Genomic DNA, 17,874 nt, shown 5'->3' on the forward strand with positions numbered 1-17,874 from the left:
CACTGACATAAAAGAACAGGGCCAGAATAGGTTTGGAAGCCACGTCCATGACTTCTGAGGGCCAGGTGAAGACACGAGGAATGTTCAGCCTTCAAAGAGACAAGATGACAGCTGTGTGACAGAGACTGCATTTGCCTGTATAAGGCAGAGGTCACAAAGAGGGAGTGTCTCATTACCTTAACATGGTCTAGTTAAATTTTGGAATGGTAGTAACTGCTCGTACCAGAAACATTCAACCACAGCTGACTGTCCATCTGTTAAGGATACTGTATTCCCATAGAAACTGAAATGTTGTCTTTGATTTTTGTTGCCCTTTAATATTTCCATGAACTAATGGAAATTTTATTTTTAAAACTTTTCTAAGATACAACTTTTTCTTCTAAGCAATGGGTTCCTGGTTTTCATTTTTATTTATTTTTGTCTTTTTAGGGCCGCACCTGCAGCACATGGAGGTTCCCAGGCTAGGGGTTGAATCGGAGCTGTAGCCGCTGGCCTACACCACAGCCACAGGAACGCCAGATCCAAGCTGTGTCTGCAACCTACATCACAGCTCACAGCAACACTGGATCCTTAACCCATTGATCGAGGACAGGGATCGAACCCTCATCCTCAAGATTGCTAGTCAGGTTCATTAACCACTGAGCCACAAGCCATGACGGGAACGCCACTTCCTGGTTTTCTACTTGTGATTTAAACTGCTTCATTATTAAATTTCAGTATCTGTTATAAAAGCAACAAGAAAAAATACAGAAGGCTGGCATACTGGCAAGAACAAATTATCAGAAGCCTACTATACAGATGCTATGAGGTTCTGTCTTGGTTGGATCCATGAAATTCATAAAGTGTTTTAATTATCTCATTTGCAGAAAAGACATAGCATGTTTATCACTCTACAAACTAAGACTCACTACATAATCAGAGCCAACCTTATGACTGCCTGAAAGAAGATATGGTTCCAAGTTCAAGCCTGGTGTTTCAAAGTGGTCTCATGTGAGGTCCTCGTGGATCCTACAGATGACCTACTTTCTAGTCTAAAAAGGGAACTCATGCCCATAGGTTTTCTTAAATGTATTTCCTATTATGGACATGAAATCATGTGACATACACAAAACAAACCCGTTTCCCCCTAGCACCATCATAACAATGGAAGGCATAATGGCCCTAAGAATTATCTATTTTAGTGTCAAGGAGAAGCACTTACAGTTTTTTATTTATTAGTCTTTTTAGGGCACACACCCACAGCATATGGAAGCTCCCAGCCCATGGGTTGAATTGGAGCTGTAGCCGATGGCCCACACCACAGCTACGGCAGCACAGGTTCTGAGCCACGTCTGCGACCTACACCACAGCTCATGGCAACACCAGATCTTAACCCACTGAGCGAGGCCAGGGATCAAACCTGCATCCTCATGGGTACTAGTTGGTTTGGTTACAGCTAAGCTATGATGGGAACTTTGAGAAGCACTTATAAATTCTAGGCTGAATCAGTTTTGTTGTTTCAATGACTATTTCTCTAGCTTCTTTTTCTCCATGGCACTTAGTATCTTTTAATATACAATGTATTTTCTTGCTCATTCAGTTGTTGTCCTTCCCACTGTAATATTACCTCCATGAGACTGTCTTTCATCATGATGTATCCCTAGTACCTAGGGTAGTGCATGACATTGAGCAAGTTCACAAGAAATAATTTTTTGAGTGAAGGAAGGAGGGAATGTCCACATTTTAAAATGCTCAACATTTTGGAGTTCCTGTCATGGTGCAGTGGCAACGACTCCAACTAGGAACCATGAGGTTGTGGGTTCAATCCCTGGCCTCGCTCAGTGGGTTAAGGATCCAGCATTGCTGTGAGCTGTGGTGTAGGTCACAGATGTTGCTTGGATCTTTCGTTGCTGAGGCTGTGGTGTAGGCCGGTGGCTACAGCTCCAATTCGACCCCCATCCTGGGAACCTCCATAAGCTGAGAGTATGGCCCTAAAAAGCAAAAAAAAATAAAAATAAAAAATAAAATAAAATACTCAATATTTTCAGCCTGGAAATTTATAATCCCTTGGCTTCAAACTATGTTGGAAGACATGGACCCTCAAATACAACAGTATATTAATGTTTCAAATTACCAAATCATAATGCAAATAAAACTGTGGAGGGGGGTAAAGAAGACATTTAACTTACTTTAAAAGTTTATAATATGCGAACCGGAATGTTTCTTGGATAAGGACTGAGACCAACACTCCAAAGATCAACAGATATTTCTGGACTCGTTCATCTTTGTTATCAGTAATGGTTGTTGCCATGAACCAAACTAGGGAGGAAAGCAGCAGAGACACCAACCAGAAGAAGGCTCTGAAAATTGGGGGGGAAAAAATTACAAGTGAACAGGATTAATAATGATTTAAATGCAGAAAAAATCTTGCTTGAAAAGGAATGGATTTCCTGACCAAGAAAATGTTCATGAAGTGATGTTCTGAATCAACTGTTCTTAATCAATGGTGCAGTTTCCCTGGTGAAATCAACATGAAGTCCAAGAGGAATTTGAGATTTTTTTCCCCCTAAATATCACTTTTTCAGTGACTCTGTTATTTCTAAGTACTGCTGCAGACTATCTGCCAAGTGCTGTCTGGCTAGAAACTTGGTTATTTGCTCCACTTCCTTATTAAAGCTTTGCCCACTGATGTGCAAACAAATGTCTGCATCTCTATTAACAGAGTGACTGGCTGGCTTTAAAATCGAGGTTGAAAACCTATGCTCTGATCTAGATCAGTTTTCCAGGCCTGGTTTCTACAACATTCCTGTGGATTTTAATGATTATAACAAGGGTTACAGAACTTTTACCCAAATCACTATTGTTTTTTAAATGACACTTGTGATGAGGCACTTTCAAGAAGGTCAGAAAAGGTGGCAATCACTGGTATCGCCTGGCCAAGCGACACTCTGGGGAGCCCAAGAGCTGCCAGACAGGTGAAAACTGAGATTATGACCACAATCGCTAGGAGAGTTCGGTGTTGACCAAGCTCCTGCAGGGAGATGTACTACAGGTGCGGTGTTGTTTCCCCACGTTTCTACCCTTTGGCTGAACCGGGGAATCACCTGGGACGCTTTAAAAAATTCCGTAGTCCGAATCCCAGGCCCCTGACCTTCCGATTCAGTTAATAGAGGTAGGAGCTGACCATCGCGGATATCTTAAAACACCTGACGCCCAGGTGCTTAAGGGTTCTTGCTTGGGATTACAAATGCCTGTTAGAATCTGAGGGAAACTAGGGACCTCCCCTCTCCAAATGAATAAAAGATGAATATCTGAACTTATCCACAATTTTTAATACAGTTTTTAATGTATGACTTATTAAAGCACACCCGGGAGACAAGCGTAGGGGTTTTTCTGAGACCCACAGTGTGATGTGCTCTCCCTCTGAGCTCGCCCTCTGGGGTCGCAGGCGAAGAGTCCCAGGGGAGATGGGTCTCCGCTCTCCCCCTCCCAATCCTTCTCCCCTCCAAAGTCTATCGAGGTCAAGTCGTTTGGAGGGAACGCCAAGTACTGCCGGTACCCCAGCGGGGGAGGGGAACCCCGGGTCTGGTTTCCTGGCGCAACCACCTTACCCAATGATGAGGAGGATGATGCGCAACGGCTCGGTGGCGATGGTGAAGACGTAGAGGGCGAGAGCAGGCCCGAAGGCAATGAAAGCGCAGCCAAAGAACACGGCCGCCGTCATGGCGACAGCAAAGCCGGCCCGGGGGCCGGGCGGGGACTTGGGGGCGCTGAGCGCTGATAGAGCTGAGCGCGGGGTGAGGGCGGGGCAGGAGAGCGGCGGCCAGCGGGGCGCGGCGGAGGGACGGGAGGCGGGGCGTGGCCGTGAGCGGCGTTGGGGCGTGGCGCGTCGGAGGAACAGAAGGCGGGGCGAGGGCCCGGAGGCGGGGCGAAGCCGTGAGCGCCAGAGGGACCCCGGCGCCCGGGCGCGAGGCGCGCCTCACCTCCGGGCTGGCAGATCTGGAGGCAAAGCAGTTCCTGCTGTCTGCGCGGCTTTGTAGGACGAACTGTAGCGTCCCGACCCCCCGCCCCGGCCAGAAGTACACCATCCATCAGGCCCAGGATATTGGCCGCGAGATGGCTGAAAGAAGGGGGGGTCTCCAAACTGCTTTGGTGCCAGGATAGGGGGAAATTCCAGATCAACTAAAGAAAAACTTCGCACAGCAGGTAGATAGGATCCCATTTCTAAACAGAGGAGTCTTTTTTAAAGCACATTTTGCCATCTGTAATGTTGGGGGAACGTGCAACTGGGTACAAAACCCAAGCTTGGGATAGCGGTGACCCAGGCGCTAACCCTCACGGTAAGAGCTTGTTTTGTTGAGCTGGTTTTATTTGTTCCTCGCTCCTGCCGTGTCTTAAACGTGTTTTTTAAGGCATTCTCTGATCACCCTGTAATTACAGCAACATCTCCTTGCTTGGTTTTTGCTTGCTCGCTTGCCTCCCCCATTAAAATGTAAACTTTTGGAAGGCAAGGTCTTTGTTTTGTTCTCCGTTGTTTCCACAGCACCTAGAAGATGCTCACTAAATAACTGTTCAATGAATGAAATAATTTTAAAAATGGAACTTACAAACATTTGCTACAGTAACAATTTCTGAAAGGTTTACAAAATAAAACCAGAAGGTTAATTTCCTTGGTCATTTTATCTAAGATTTATCTCCATGTCTAGTGGGGATAATAACAATAATAATTCATGGGTAGTTTTGAGGATTGCGCCACGTGTTAAGTGCTATGCAAGTATCAGCCATTCCTACCCATCTTTAATGCCTATCCTGAATAAAGCTCTTGAAAATCAACACTGAAAAGACAAAAGCTGGGGCCCTGACTGAAGATGTTTTGTGGTCATCTCTGAAAATGGGCCTTCACATAATACAAGTATTTAATTTTTATGGTAAAATGTCAGCTTTGTTTGAAACAGACATATATATTTTCCTCTTACTCTACACAGTATTTCTTCATTTTGAAATGTTTTGACCAGCACCAAGTAACTCAGGTTGAGACAACAGTTGAAAGTGATAGTGACTCTATCACATTATAAATCAACTAAACTTCCAAAAAACTTTAAAAAATGAAAAAATAAAGCTATTCATTAAAAAAATTTTTTTTAAATAAAGTGATAGTGACTCATCATTGGATAGATTCTTTTGGTTCTATCCTGAATCAAAGTTGTCAAATGCAATTACATTATTTCAGCTCCATACAGAAATGCCTTCATGAATGCCTAATGTACTTATGTCCTTGGGGTAAATTAATATTTTTAATTAAAGACATTGTAAGGAGATAGGGTAGGGGGTCCCTCAAGAGAGAGAACCAAGCATGACTTTATGAACATAAGAAAAGCTGTTTTTGGCCCAAGCTTTCTTGTGATCTAAACCTGACTACAGTGTTTGTCCTTGAACAGGTCTCAGTAATTAATAATCAACCAAAGCTTAGATTCTGTCCACCTTTCCCCCAATTCTATGCTGAATTCTCCTCTGCTCAAGCCCCTTCATGAATACTCATGTACCTTTAGCTTAAAACTTCCCCAGTTTTGCTGTTTGGGGAGACCCCGCTTTGGGAGAGATCACCAGTGTTTTCCTTACTTGCTGCAAGTAATAAGCCCTTCCTTCTCCTGATCTTTGGCGTGGCTGTGTCTTTTGGCTAGATACCCACTAACAGGTGAACACATTTTTGGGGGGTAAAAAAATGGTCATCTACATTTTTTTCTTGGATATTTCATAAAACTATCATTATCTTTATTCAATATCTCGAATTTACTGTTTGAGTTCAGGGCTAGAAAAGAAGTGTTTCTCCTGACAAGTGCATACATCTACTCAGCATGAGAGCTAACTCTCTCAAGCTCATATGCAAATTTTAACTTGATTCCCAAGAAGCTTGGAGCTAAATTTCATAATCAATTATAGCAACTATTCTTCTTCATTTTAATTACAATTACCGCCATGACTTCAGAAGACAGCTTATTATTTTATTCCTATTTTGATGATTTGTTTACCCTAATTGTAACCAAGATCTATGTGTTAAAGCCACCTTAAATACTTGGAAGTAGGCAACTCGAAATGCAGAGCCGCTGTGGCTGTGACATAGGCCAGCAGCTGCAGCTCTGATCCGACCTGAAGCCTGGGAACTTCCATATGCCACAAGTGCAGCCCTAAAAAATAACAACAAAAAAAAAATTTTAAGATTAAAAAAAAAAAGATATCTCTAACTGTGGTCTGTCAGAATAGAAAAGAAACTAGTAGTTCCTGCTGTGACTCAGTGGGTTAAGGACCCAATGGAGTCTCCCTGAGGATTCAATCCCTGGCCTCAGTGGATTAAGGATCCAGTGATGCCACAAGCTACAGTGTAGGTTGCAGATGTGGCTTGGATCTGGTGTTGCCGTGACTGTGGTATAGGCCTCACTACAGCTCCAATTCGACCCCTAGAACTGGAAACTTCCATATGCCACAGGTACAGCAGAAAAAGAAAAGAGAGTAAATAGACCAAACTGTCAAAACCACCAATAATATAGTCTTTAGCATTCATGGTTATATACTTGAAACTTATTTCAAGTTTTCTCTGAATAATGACACCTTACATTTATATGATGCATTGCTATTTAAAAAGCAACTTTTACACTGATTTCAGTAATTCTGTTTACAAGTGAAGAATGTGAGGCTATGGAGTTCCCGTCATAGCACCGCAGAAACGAATCCAACTAGGAACCATGAAGTTGCAGGTTCAATCCCTGGCCTCATTCAGTGGGTTAAGGATCAGGTGTTGCTGTGAGCTGTGGTGTAGGTCGTAGATGAGGCTTGGATCTGGCATTGCTGTGGCTCTGGCATAGGCTGGCAGCTGCAGCTCCAATTAGACCCTTAGCCTGGGAACCCACATAATGCCACAAGTGTGGCCCTAAAAAGACAAAAGACAAAAGACAAAAAAAAAAAAAGGGATTGTGAGGCTAAGTAACAGTGCTATTGATTCCTTAAGTTTTTCTGAACTTACTATGAGTTTTCTCCAAATACTTAAAATATACTGAGTGATGTTGGGAGTTAAACCCCTAAAAGGTACTTGAGGGGAGGCTGACATACACCAGGGTTAAGGATATAGACTGACAAGTGTGTGCCTGGTGGGGTGGGAGGGTGCAAAAAGCAATACCACGTTTTAGCAATGCATCCAGCAGGGCTTTGACATATCTACCAGTAATTCAAAATATACTAATAAATTCACTTGAACTTTCGTCTTCTGGTCGTGCTGATAGATTTATAGTCAACTGTTTACTCATTCATTCAAACTGTATGCTTGCTGATTTGGAATGGATAAACAATGGGATCCCACTATACAGCACAGGGAACTATGTCCAATCTCTTGGATTAGAACCTAATGAAAGATAGTATAAAAAAAAAGAATGTAAAAATAAATAAATAACACACGCTAAATGCTTACACAGTATCAGGCACAATGCTGGCCATTGGGAGTACACCAATGAAACAGATGTGCTCATCTCCACCGAGCTTACAGTCGAGTGGGGACGCCGTGTTACCGAACTCAGGTCCAGCTGCTTGCCACTCGAAAATCAATATCCTGGGAGTTCCCGTCGTGGCGCAGTGGTTAACGAATCCGACTAGGAGCATGAGGTTGCGGGTTCGGTCCCTGCCCTTGCTCAGTGGGTTAATGATCCGGCGTTGCCGTGAGCTGTGGTGTAGGTTGCAGACTCGGCTCGGATCCTGAGTTGCTGTGGCTCTGGCCGTAGGCCAGTGGCTACAGCTCCGATTCAACCCCTAGCCTGGGAACCTCCATATACCACGGGAGCAACCCAAAGAAATAGCAAAAAGACAAAAAAAAAAAAAAAAGAAAATCAATATCCAGAGGCAGATGCCAGTAGAAAGAAAAGTTGCTAGTAATCAGAATGCCGGCAGTCTGGGGAGATGGTGGACTCATTGTCCCCCAAGAACCGTCTCTGAAGATTCTGCTCAGCCATGAAAGTTTTTAAAGGGAATAAGGGAGGTCGTTTCAGTTACTCACTGAGGTAGAGCGTCAGGGTCCTTGCTATCTCTCACATGTATGCAGCTTGTGGACTTCTTGTGATCTGTCTTAGGTGCTCTCTTGTTTACACAGTTTGTTCTCAAGATTACCAAAGGGGGGAAAAAAGATTACGAAAGGAGAACCGAAGGAAGAGATCTGTCATCTGTTAATTACTTATTCTTCATTTCTACTTCTTTGCTCTATGGAAAGAACTGACAGGTTAGGCAAGGCATTGTGTGATCAAAAGATTGGAAAGGGGCACTAGGGCCGGAGATGAGTAGAGCGTGGGGGCACCTCATTTAAGGCTAGTAACAAGAAAAGGGACATCCTGCAGAGAGCTCTTTCCTGCTAAAAGCTGCTTACAAATCCCTATGGGTCAGAACATCATTCCATTTCTACACAGCAAAGGCCTGTCTTCTGTAACTTCTTCATGCTGACATAGGATGTCATATTCTTAGAGTGGAAGATGTCAACATGGGCCTGAGCATCTCTTTGCTGATAGTTATAGTTGCCTATTTACAAATATCCGTAGAGCAAGCTACAATTATTTTGATGCCCACAAAGTTATAGACTATTATGAGCAGTAGTGTTAATCCCATTCTCTTAAGACCACTTCTTGGAACTGCGCTGGCCATAGATTCAGTATTGCTGAGTCATGTCATGGCTGCAGTTTTGCCGTCATGCAGTTTGCTTTTTCCCTCTGGTAGCTGCTATAGCATCTGTAAAACAACTCAGGAATATGCAGCAGACATTGAGTCTGTGACTCTATTGTCCTAACATTCGCTGCTTGAGCCTGCTCTTTTGTGACTCAGGGAGCCCTGGGAGACTTCAGCTTTTCTACAAACAAGAGGCAGGGGACATGGAGGGGGAGACACCCCCTCCATTAACCCCCCCCCCCCCCCCCCCCCCCCCCCCCGCCTGCTTGGTTTCAGCCAGACAGGCAAGTAGAGGGGCTGAGAGTAAACAGGAAGGGGGAAGAACAGCCAATTCAAACTTGTGAGGTGTTGCTGCAGAAGATACTATCCATTTATTCACATCTCACCTTCAGAGTTAGCAAAGCTAGGAAGTAGGGAAGAAATGCACCAGGGAAGAGGCCTCAAAGCGAGAGAAAGCAGGGCATTTCTGAGAGGCAGAAAGTAGTTCAGAACCTCCCCAGAATGAGGAGAGGGACGAGAGATAAGACAGAAAAAGCCATCCCACTAGCCTTTACCCGAAGTCCTGGGTTTATCTAGGGGAGTGAAGGATCAGATCTCCTTTGTAAAGATAATGGAAAATGGAATTACAGATAAGGTCTTTGGCATTTGCAGGCATGAGTCAGGAAAAGAGCAGGTGCCTGGAGAGAAGCAGACAAACTGAAGAGATTTAAGAGCTGTGCAAACAGAATTTAGTGACTGATGAGCTACATGGAGGAAATATATATATGTTTTAAAATTAACTAATAGTCACGAATTTTAATTGCGTCCACTGAAAAAAAATTGAGAATTAAGTTTTACTTGGTGGACTTAAGCCTGGAAGACAGCCTCTTAGATAACTGAGGGACTGCTCCAAACAGGTAAGGGAGGAGCCAGGATATATAGGAGTTTTTGCAAAAAAACAAAACAAACAAAAACCCCTAGGTAATTGGAACATCAAAATCGAGACATCTCAAATTAATGAATTTAGTGCTTTTCTGTGTATGGGAAGATGCAAAAGCCTGGCCTCATTGAAATTGTTCCTTAGATATGAACATTAATTACCTAGGGCCGGTATTCTGCTTTTCTCTATCCTGAATCCCCTCGAAGTGCCTAGAATCAGAGGTGGCTGAGTGGTTGATGGCTTGATGGCTGAAACATCCTTTGTTTACTGATATGGCAAGCAACATTTTTCATCCATACTTGCTAGGGGGCATTCTCATATATCTCTGAAATTAATATTGGAAAACCTAAATTTTGAGACTAGGAACCATAAAGGGGAAGAGAGGGTTTACTCAATTTATCAATACATGAATAGCATTTGGGGTGGTTTATCTTATTAAAAGGAAATTCTTCTGTATTTAAGGTTAAAATAAAGTCAGATATTTAACAAAGATTAAAGTGTATAAGGTGAGGGCCAGAATAAAAGCCAGATAATGAAGCTTCTCTTCTTACTGCCCTACTTTTTGAGGCAATGATGACTTTACTTCCAGTCTTTCTTCAAATTAGAAAGTAAATGGAGGAGTTCCCATTGTGGTGCAGAGGAAACAAATCTAACTAGTATCCATGAGGATGCGGGTTCCATCCCTGGCCTCCCTCAGTGGGTTAGGGATCCGGCGTTGCCATGAGCTGTGGTGTAGGCCTCGGAGGCAGCTCGATTCCTGCATTGCTGTGGCTGTGGTGTAGACCAGCCACTACAGCGCTGATTCAACCCCTAGTCTTAGAACCTCCATATGCCCCAAGTACAGCCCTGAAAAGCAAAAAAAAGTAAATGGAGAACAAAATAACTCCTAAATTGCGCTCTTCACAGACATGTTGATTTTGATGGTCACTGATTCTTTCAACATTTATTAATCTACTATGTGCTAGGCTCTTTGCTGGATGTTATGAATACAAAAAATAAAGACTTGGTGCTCACCCTGCTGGAGCTTAGAGTCTACTCTAAGTAAAGAGACAATCTGAAACCAGTGCAGTGAATGACACTTGGGGCAGACACAGGAAGGGGCTCCTAACCAGAGATGGGTTGTGGCTGAAGTCTTCTCAGAGAAACCCTTACTGAGTCTTGAACAGTAAGTTAGCCAGACATGTAGGTCGCAGATGTGGCTCAGATCCTGCGTAGCTGTGGCTGTGGCTGTGGCTGTGGCCAGCAGCTGCAGCTCCAATTCAAACCCTAGCCTGAGAACCTCCATATGCCGTGAGTGAGTGCAGCCCTAAAAAGCAAAAAAAAAAAAAAAGAAGTTAGCCAGACAAAAGTCAGGAAGTGAGAGCAGAAGGAACAGCAGAAAGAAAAGAATGACAAAGCATGTTAGGTTTGGAGAAATGCAATTACTGGTGAGGTTCAGAATATATGTGGGAGTTAAGATGTGACAGAAATCTAAGGCTGAAAGATGTGGGACTGGCAAAGGACTCTACTTGCCAGGCTGAAGAGTTTAGGTTTTTTCCCCCAAGGTTATTAGGTGCCACTGAAAGACTCAATTTGGCAGAAGACCCCAGTTTTAAATCTGTCAGCACTGTAAAAATTGGAGGAAAATAAGATGAGACACTAGAAGACTGATTAGGCGAGGCTATAGAAATCTAAGCAAAAGATGAGGACGCCTGAACAAAGACAGAAGCAGAAATAATGGGCTAGTGGATAGATTAGAAAGGGAGTAAGGAGTTAGGACATGTAAGATTTGGAGGTTGATGAACTGTTTAGAGATCTAGGTCGATGATGGTGCTATCTCTTACAATGGAGAGAAAAGGACAAAGAATATGTTTCTCCTCCTGGCATTGAGGGTTAATGGTGGGAATTGCTGGAGAGGGAGATGAGTTTGAGTTTGAGACAAGTCATCTGATGTACCTTAGCAGATCCAGGGGGGAGGTGTCCACTCAGCAGATCAACTTAGAACTCTCACCTTCTGGAAAGAGGTTGGAGCTAGAGATACGAATTGGAAAACTCAGTTTCCTGTTGTTGCTGAAACAAATTACCTTAAATTTAGTGGCTTAAAGCAACACAAATTTATTGTTTCTGGAGGTCAGAATTATAAAGTGAGCCTTATCAAGTTAAAATCGAGGTGTCAGGGCCAGGCTGGTTTCCTTCTGGAGGCTTGAGGGGGAAATCTCTTTCCTTCACTTTTCCAGATCCTGGAGGCTCCCCACATTCCCGGTCTCATAGCCCTGCGTCCCATCACCTTTCCTGCGTTTCCATCACTGAGTTGTTCCTCCAGTGTCTCTCTCATAAAGACCCTTGGGGTGACATAGGGCCCACCTGGATAATCTCTCATTTCATGATCTTTAATGTGATCACATCTGCCATATAAAGTAACACTCACAGGTTCTGGGTGGTAGGACAACCTTGGAGACCATTATTCAGCCAACCACAGAAGTTATGAGCTATTTAAGAGCCATGAAAGAGGATGAAATTATTTTCGAAAAGTGGTCCATCAGAAGAATCCCGTCACCAAGAGAACATTCCTGGGGGCAAGGGATGCACATCAAATGCTGCCTAGAGGTTAACCAAGCTAAGGACTGATAATCACCCACTATTTTAGCAACTTGCAACGCCAGGGGTGCATGAGATAGAGGTGGAAGCCAAAGTGGAGGAGGTTGAGGAAGAGATGGGAAATGAAAAAGGGAAGACTGTAACTAGAGGCACTCTTTGAAGAAGCCTGGCTATGACAGGAAGAAGAGGAAAAAGAGCAATGGATGAGTGTGACATGAGGCAAAGGGGAGGGAGAGTTAGCTATGCTTGGATTGGTTAAGAGTTTGAAGGTATGAGAAAAAGCTGTGAACTCCTTGAGAAGCAGGGTAGAGGTGGGAGGACGACTCCAGAGAAAAGGCAGAAAGAAAAGCATGGAATAGGAGGAATGCCTCTGCCATAAGAGGAAGGAGGTGAGGATGAGGGTAGGCAAAGAGCAGTCAGCCTATGGCAGGCTATAGGTGGGGAGGGAGAGGTGGTTTTAGACTGATACTTCTTGCTGTGAGTCAGGAGATGAAAGATCTTCTACCAAGAGTGAAAGGAAAAAAGCTTGAGAAGAACAGTGAAGGTTCTGAAATGGCTGTGGGATGAATAGGAAAGGCTATGACTGGGAACAGGCTCCAGCCTGTATAACAGTGAACCATCTGGAAGTGAACACAACAGAAACTACACTTGCAAGGACTGAGAAGCGAAGGATGAGAAAGGAAGGATGATCAATTTAAGGCTGCAGTTTTATGGAGGTTCCCAGGCTAGGAGTCAAATCAGAGCTGTAGCCGCTGGCCTACACCACAGCCACAGCAACGTGGGATCTGAGCTGAATCTGCGACCTATACCACGGCTCACGGCAACTCCAGATCCTTAACCCACTGAGCGAGGCCAGGGATCGAACCCATGTCCTCATGGATACTAGTCGAGGTCATTAACCGCTGAGCCAGTTAACTTCCCAAAGCTGGAGTTCCATGACAGAATAACCTCAATGTATTCTGAACTAAGGGTGAGCAGAAGCTCTGGCCGTTTTTTCCAAGTCTTTAAAGAACTTGAAGTAGATGTAAAGTTTGCTAAAATATCTCATGTCTACTACCATGGTTTGAGACACATACCTAGCAAATTAGAAGAAACATTTTCAAAATGTGTAATCCATTTCAGAGACATGAGTATTTTCATCATGTAGTTTTTATTTTAGACAAACATTATTATTTAAAAAAAAAAGTTCACCTGGAATAAAATTCATTTTTTCTTAAAAAAAACAAACAAACAAACACAGCATCAGTATCAGTACACAGTTAATGAATTGGCTAAAACAAGATTAACCACATGACAAATCCACTTTATCTGCAGGAGCTTTTTCACACTAAACTGCTGGAGCAAAAGTAAAATATGCTGAAACACACACAGTAGGATAATTCTATGGAAAACCCAGGTATTTCCCATTAGAAACGGGTAGGACTTTAGTCAAATCGTTTATGGCATTTTGCATTAAAGGGACAGTGTCAGCTGCAAACACACAAAATAAAACCCATCTTGTAAGGCCGTAGGAATGAATTATAATATAAATTCACATTTTAAAAAAAAGGTAAGAAATGAAACCAGAAGTTCTATTAGATCTTGGCAATAAGAAATGCAACTGCATATGGCACAAGCATTTCAAAAAATGAAGTAAAATTTGAAAGTATCCCTAAAATAATTGCTTGCTAATTTTCATTTCTATAAATTTCAGTCATTTAGATTTTTTTCGTAGTGAACATGACAACCATTCATTTTATTAGTCTGAAAAAAGACCAATTCTACTGTAAAATTGTGCCAGCATTTGAAATTTTATTAGCATATTCTGTCCCTCTAGGACAAGGAATTTCATTTTTAGACATTCTCCCACCCCTTCTGTGGATGTAACAAGAAGGAAAAAGGAATGTCCTTTCTGTTAAAACAAAAATTCTAAAAAATCTCACAGCAGAATTGAGTGCTTAAAATCTGAGATAAGTAAATTAACATAATGAAATGCTGTTTAAAATTTTTAAGCTTAGAAGCTCATCTTTAAGAACTAAATTTATAAAGAATCTAAGTCATAAACTAGAAAAGAAAGTTGGCTTAAATGTATCACTTACTGTTCACAGGAAAAACTTTACAAGCCTTAATATAGATTCTCAACATTCAGAACCTGTAAAATGGAGTTATAATCTCTTATGTAGAAATTTCTGCAAACAATTATCTATATTGCACAGCTAAATTTATTAATGGAGACAGGAAGATAATACTTCTTTTTTTGAGCTACTGGATATGACATGTATGTTCTATCCTAAACTACTACCTCCTACCTTTTCCAATGATGCCTTTAGTTCAAAACAAAACATAGAGTCTAAATTGTGTTGGATAAAGACTGGCTCACTGTTCTTCTACCAGGTATTAGAATACTAGTTAGCTACATGAGGTATAATTAAAAAATAGTCCTTCAAAGTAAAGAGTATAGTCTTCTGAAAATTTATATCAAAGACTGCATAAAATGTTCATGTAAATAGTAAGAAACCCTGCAGCACCTCCTAACTGATGCACAGGTGGATTATTTTCTCATAATCTGTCTGAAGTAAAATATAGCTAAAATAAGTTCCCAGTGAAACGTTTTACAATCAACTGATTTACATGCTACTTGGTTAGAGCACATTTTCATTGTCTGAGACCCTCAGACTCTATTAGAAAAGGTCTAGTCCAATCATTGTCAAAGATGAGCACACTGATAATAAAAGGCAGCCGCTGAACCACTAATGCTGCTGCAAAAAAATCTTCATGTACCTTATCCATGAGACCACAAAAATGCTCACGCAAAACTAGATATCTTCAGTTTCAGCAGGGAACAGACAATTATCTGTCACTAAATTCATCTACAAATAGAAAAAATAATGCACTATATGTACATTATTAAGCAAAGTGGAATAGGTACTGGGGCATTTTACCGTGCAGAAAGTGAATTTCCTATGGTCTTAATTCAAATTATATACAATTTAGCAAAGCTAAATGTAAGAAAATAGCAAGGACAATTTATTTCTATATAACAGAGTATATACTCCCAGTTTGCTGCTACTTCAAAGAGCACTTTTAGACTCATCTAACTTTTATAGGCTCTTTCAAAGGGAAGTTCATGGAGACTAGTTATTAACCCATATAAGACAACAGAGGAAAGAAGGAAAAAAACAAAAGCAAAGCAGTCTGTTAAAGGGGGGAAAAAAAAAAGGCTAACCACAGAATATGTCAGTTTTGGTTTGCAGACAACCCCTGAGATATAAACCAAAGTGTTAAGACACCAAAGAGTCAGAGGTAAATTACTAAGAGAGTTACATTCATACATGGTGTCATAGCACTTGCCTTTTAGAAATTATCTTCTTACCATCCAGAAAGCTTAACTGCTGGGATCATTTTCAGAAAATTTGTGAATAGGACATGTTTCTAAGAAATTATTTTTTTCATTGCAAAAATATATTTAAGATGGTAGTCTTACAGTCAACTTTCACTCAAGGAACTACAGCTTATACTGGGACACCAACAGATGCCTTTAAGCCTATAGGTGGGTCCCCTCCAGATTCCCGCCCCCCCCCACTCCACCGCCCCAAATCAAGGAGGCTAAAATTTGTGAACAGTAAATTTACTGTACCTATCAAAAATAGCTCTGGTAGATTTTGTGCCACTAAACCGTGCACAAGTTTTCCAACAAGTAATAAAGTTTGACTGATCCAAGTATTCTAATGATACATCTTCATTTGAAGCAGAATTCTCTGTGGTAACAAACAATCCATCTCTACTTTATCTCCCAGCCTTAACTATCAAGCATGATGGCAACCTTTATGAAACAAAACAGGTCTCCTAGGAAGAATAATTATTATTCCCTAATCACCTCTTTAATACTCCTCTCTAGTGTTATGACACTGAAGGCTAGAATAACAGCAATGAATTTGGCACATGACTTAACACTAAATACCTTTTTTTCTTATGTGACGGTTTCATCTACAAAAGGCATACCAATATCAGTGTCTGGTGAGAAAGGCAGCTAAGCTTTTGGTTGGCTTTGGCCCAAATGGTTGGACCAAGTTCTATAACAACGAACCCGAACAGATGGAACTGGGTTCTACACATTCAACAACAGCTGTTGTAAAACTGAAACCGTGCTCGTATTTTCTCTAACGAAAAGGCAAGACTTTTCTTAGAGGCTGTGCTAGGTCTAATTACTCTTATTAAAAAAAGAAAAAAAAAGGCCCAAATTAAAAAAAATCATTATCTTCACCATTACCAAGAGCTATCTCTATGAAATTGATATCCACAAGCTAATCTCTCTCTTCCTGTAAGTAAGCTTTCTGTGAACTAAGTCTAACTCTAACTCTTGTTAACTCTTGCAAACAGAGTTATGATAAGAACTGGGCATTACTACTAAATCAGCAAGCTGAGGAGCGAATCTAAGAAAAATTATATTAACATATGCTGATGTGTGACAGATCAAATAAAACCCTAAAACGGTACATCTCTCTGCCTATGTCAAATTTCAGCTCAAAAAGTTTACACTTAAAACAGACAACAGTGTTTAAATATGTTATGCTTTAGATAAGTGAGTGACTACAAGAGATCAAACATAGGAAGGAAGAGCAAATATAAACCTCAGGAAAGGTGATTTCCAAATGCAGTTTCAAAAGATTAGGCAGAGGTAATCAATTGAAAAAGTGATTTATTCAGCTACCCAGACTCTCTGGCAAAAAGGTTAGGAATGAAGCAAAATTCTTAACAATTTGAAGAAATCAAGAAACTGTGGCCTTTGATGAATAGATGGGCATTTTTATCAACTTCTAAGACAAATTTTATCAGAATTCAATGCCCCCAATGGCAATAACATTTGGCCGTATGAATCAGACCAAATGTTCTACAATTCTAGTATGTTAACCTCTGCTTTAAATGTTCTACTCATTTTTAAAACATTCTTAAATGCAAATTTGTCTAGAACCTCATCAGACATAAGTGTGCAGAAATGAATCTCAGACTATGTGGTAACAAGGAAAGACTAACACTGATGTGCAAAGTGAAAAAGAGAGATAGCAGCTTCTGCAACACACAATAGAACAAAGGAAAAACAAGTTAAGTCCTGCACGTGTCTCCACTTCATTGCTTCCACATTTGAAAAAAGAAGCCTGTAGCTTGATGGGCCATGAGGCTAGAATCCACCACACATCCTGTGTCGAGAGGTCTAGGTTCAGTGGTGCTCTCAGTAGCAGCCCAGTGGGATGATTCTGAGGCTGGGTGACCTGTGCTTTCAGAGAAGCAGGAGAGGGTCCTCAAGATGTGCTGCAGTCTCTCAGAAAGAGTTCATCAAAGTAGCAAACAACGGAAGAAACTGGCCTTCTTTGATCGGTTTTCTGTTATTTTCACTGGTCCGCCTGCCCCTGATGAATTGCTGTCATTCTAAAAAACAGAAGATAAACTTAACCAAGGAAATTTACTTCACAATTTGACCCCAATTATCTAAAAACAAAGTAAAATATCAAACCATGCCATAAATGCGTCCTTAGTAGAGTGTTTAATTAGGAAGGGAACTGGTTAAGTTCTGATGCTGTTTCTTTGGAAACAGGGAATTAAAATGGGAAAAATACTTTAAGTATAGTACCTAATATATTAGCAATATATTAGTGAGGAAGTTCCTATTTCCAGTTCAAAGAAATTATAATCAAGAGTTCCCGTTGTGGCTCAGCTGGTTACAAACC

General features: G+C 41.5%; 2 protein-coding genes across 7 annotated transcripts in view; both read right to left on the reverse strand.

Moving 5' to 3' along the window:
* The window catches only part of APH1B (aph-1 homolog B, gamma-secretase subunit), a 214,118-nt gene extending 210,287 nt beyond the window's left edge, over positions 1-3,831 (reverse strand). For all 6 annotated transcript variants that reach the window (XR_007133044.1, XR_007133043.1, XR_007133042.1 and 3 more), the window contains exons 1-2: positions 3,591-3,831; positions 2,169-2,339 (exon numbers count right to left, since the gene is read on the reverse strand). Coding sequence is in view for 2 of the 6 variants with exons in the window: in XM_047766067.1 (XP_047622023.1) it covers positions 2,169-2,339; positions 3,591-3,703 (284 nt within the window). In the remaining 4 variants the exon portion in view is untranslated. The remainder of the gene's footprint in view (positions 1-2,168; positions 2,340-3,590) is intronic.
* A 9,469-nt stretch (positions 3,832-13,300) lies between these two features.
* RAB8B (RAB8B, member RAS oncogene family) overlaps positions 13,301-17,874 on the reverse strand; it is a 66,125-nt gene continuing 61,551 nt past the window's right edge. The window contains exon 8 of the mRNA XM_047766078.1: positions 13,301-17,575. Coding sequence (XP_047622034.1) covers positions 17,483-17,575 — 93 coding nt within the window. The 3' untranslated portion in view covers positions 13,301-17,482. The remainder of the gene's footprint in view (positions 17,576-17,874) is intronic.

The sequence above is a fragment of the Phacochoerus africanus genome, chromosome 2, assembly GCF_016906955.1.
Source record: "Phacochoerus africanus isolate WHEZ1 chromosome 2, ROS_Pafr_v1, whole genome shotgun sequence".
Lineage (NCBI taxonomy): Eukaryota > Metazoa > Chordata > Mammalia > Artiodactyla > Suidae > Phacochoerus > Phacochoerus africanus.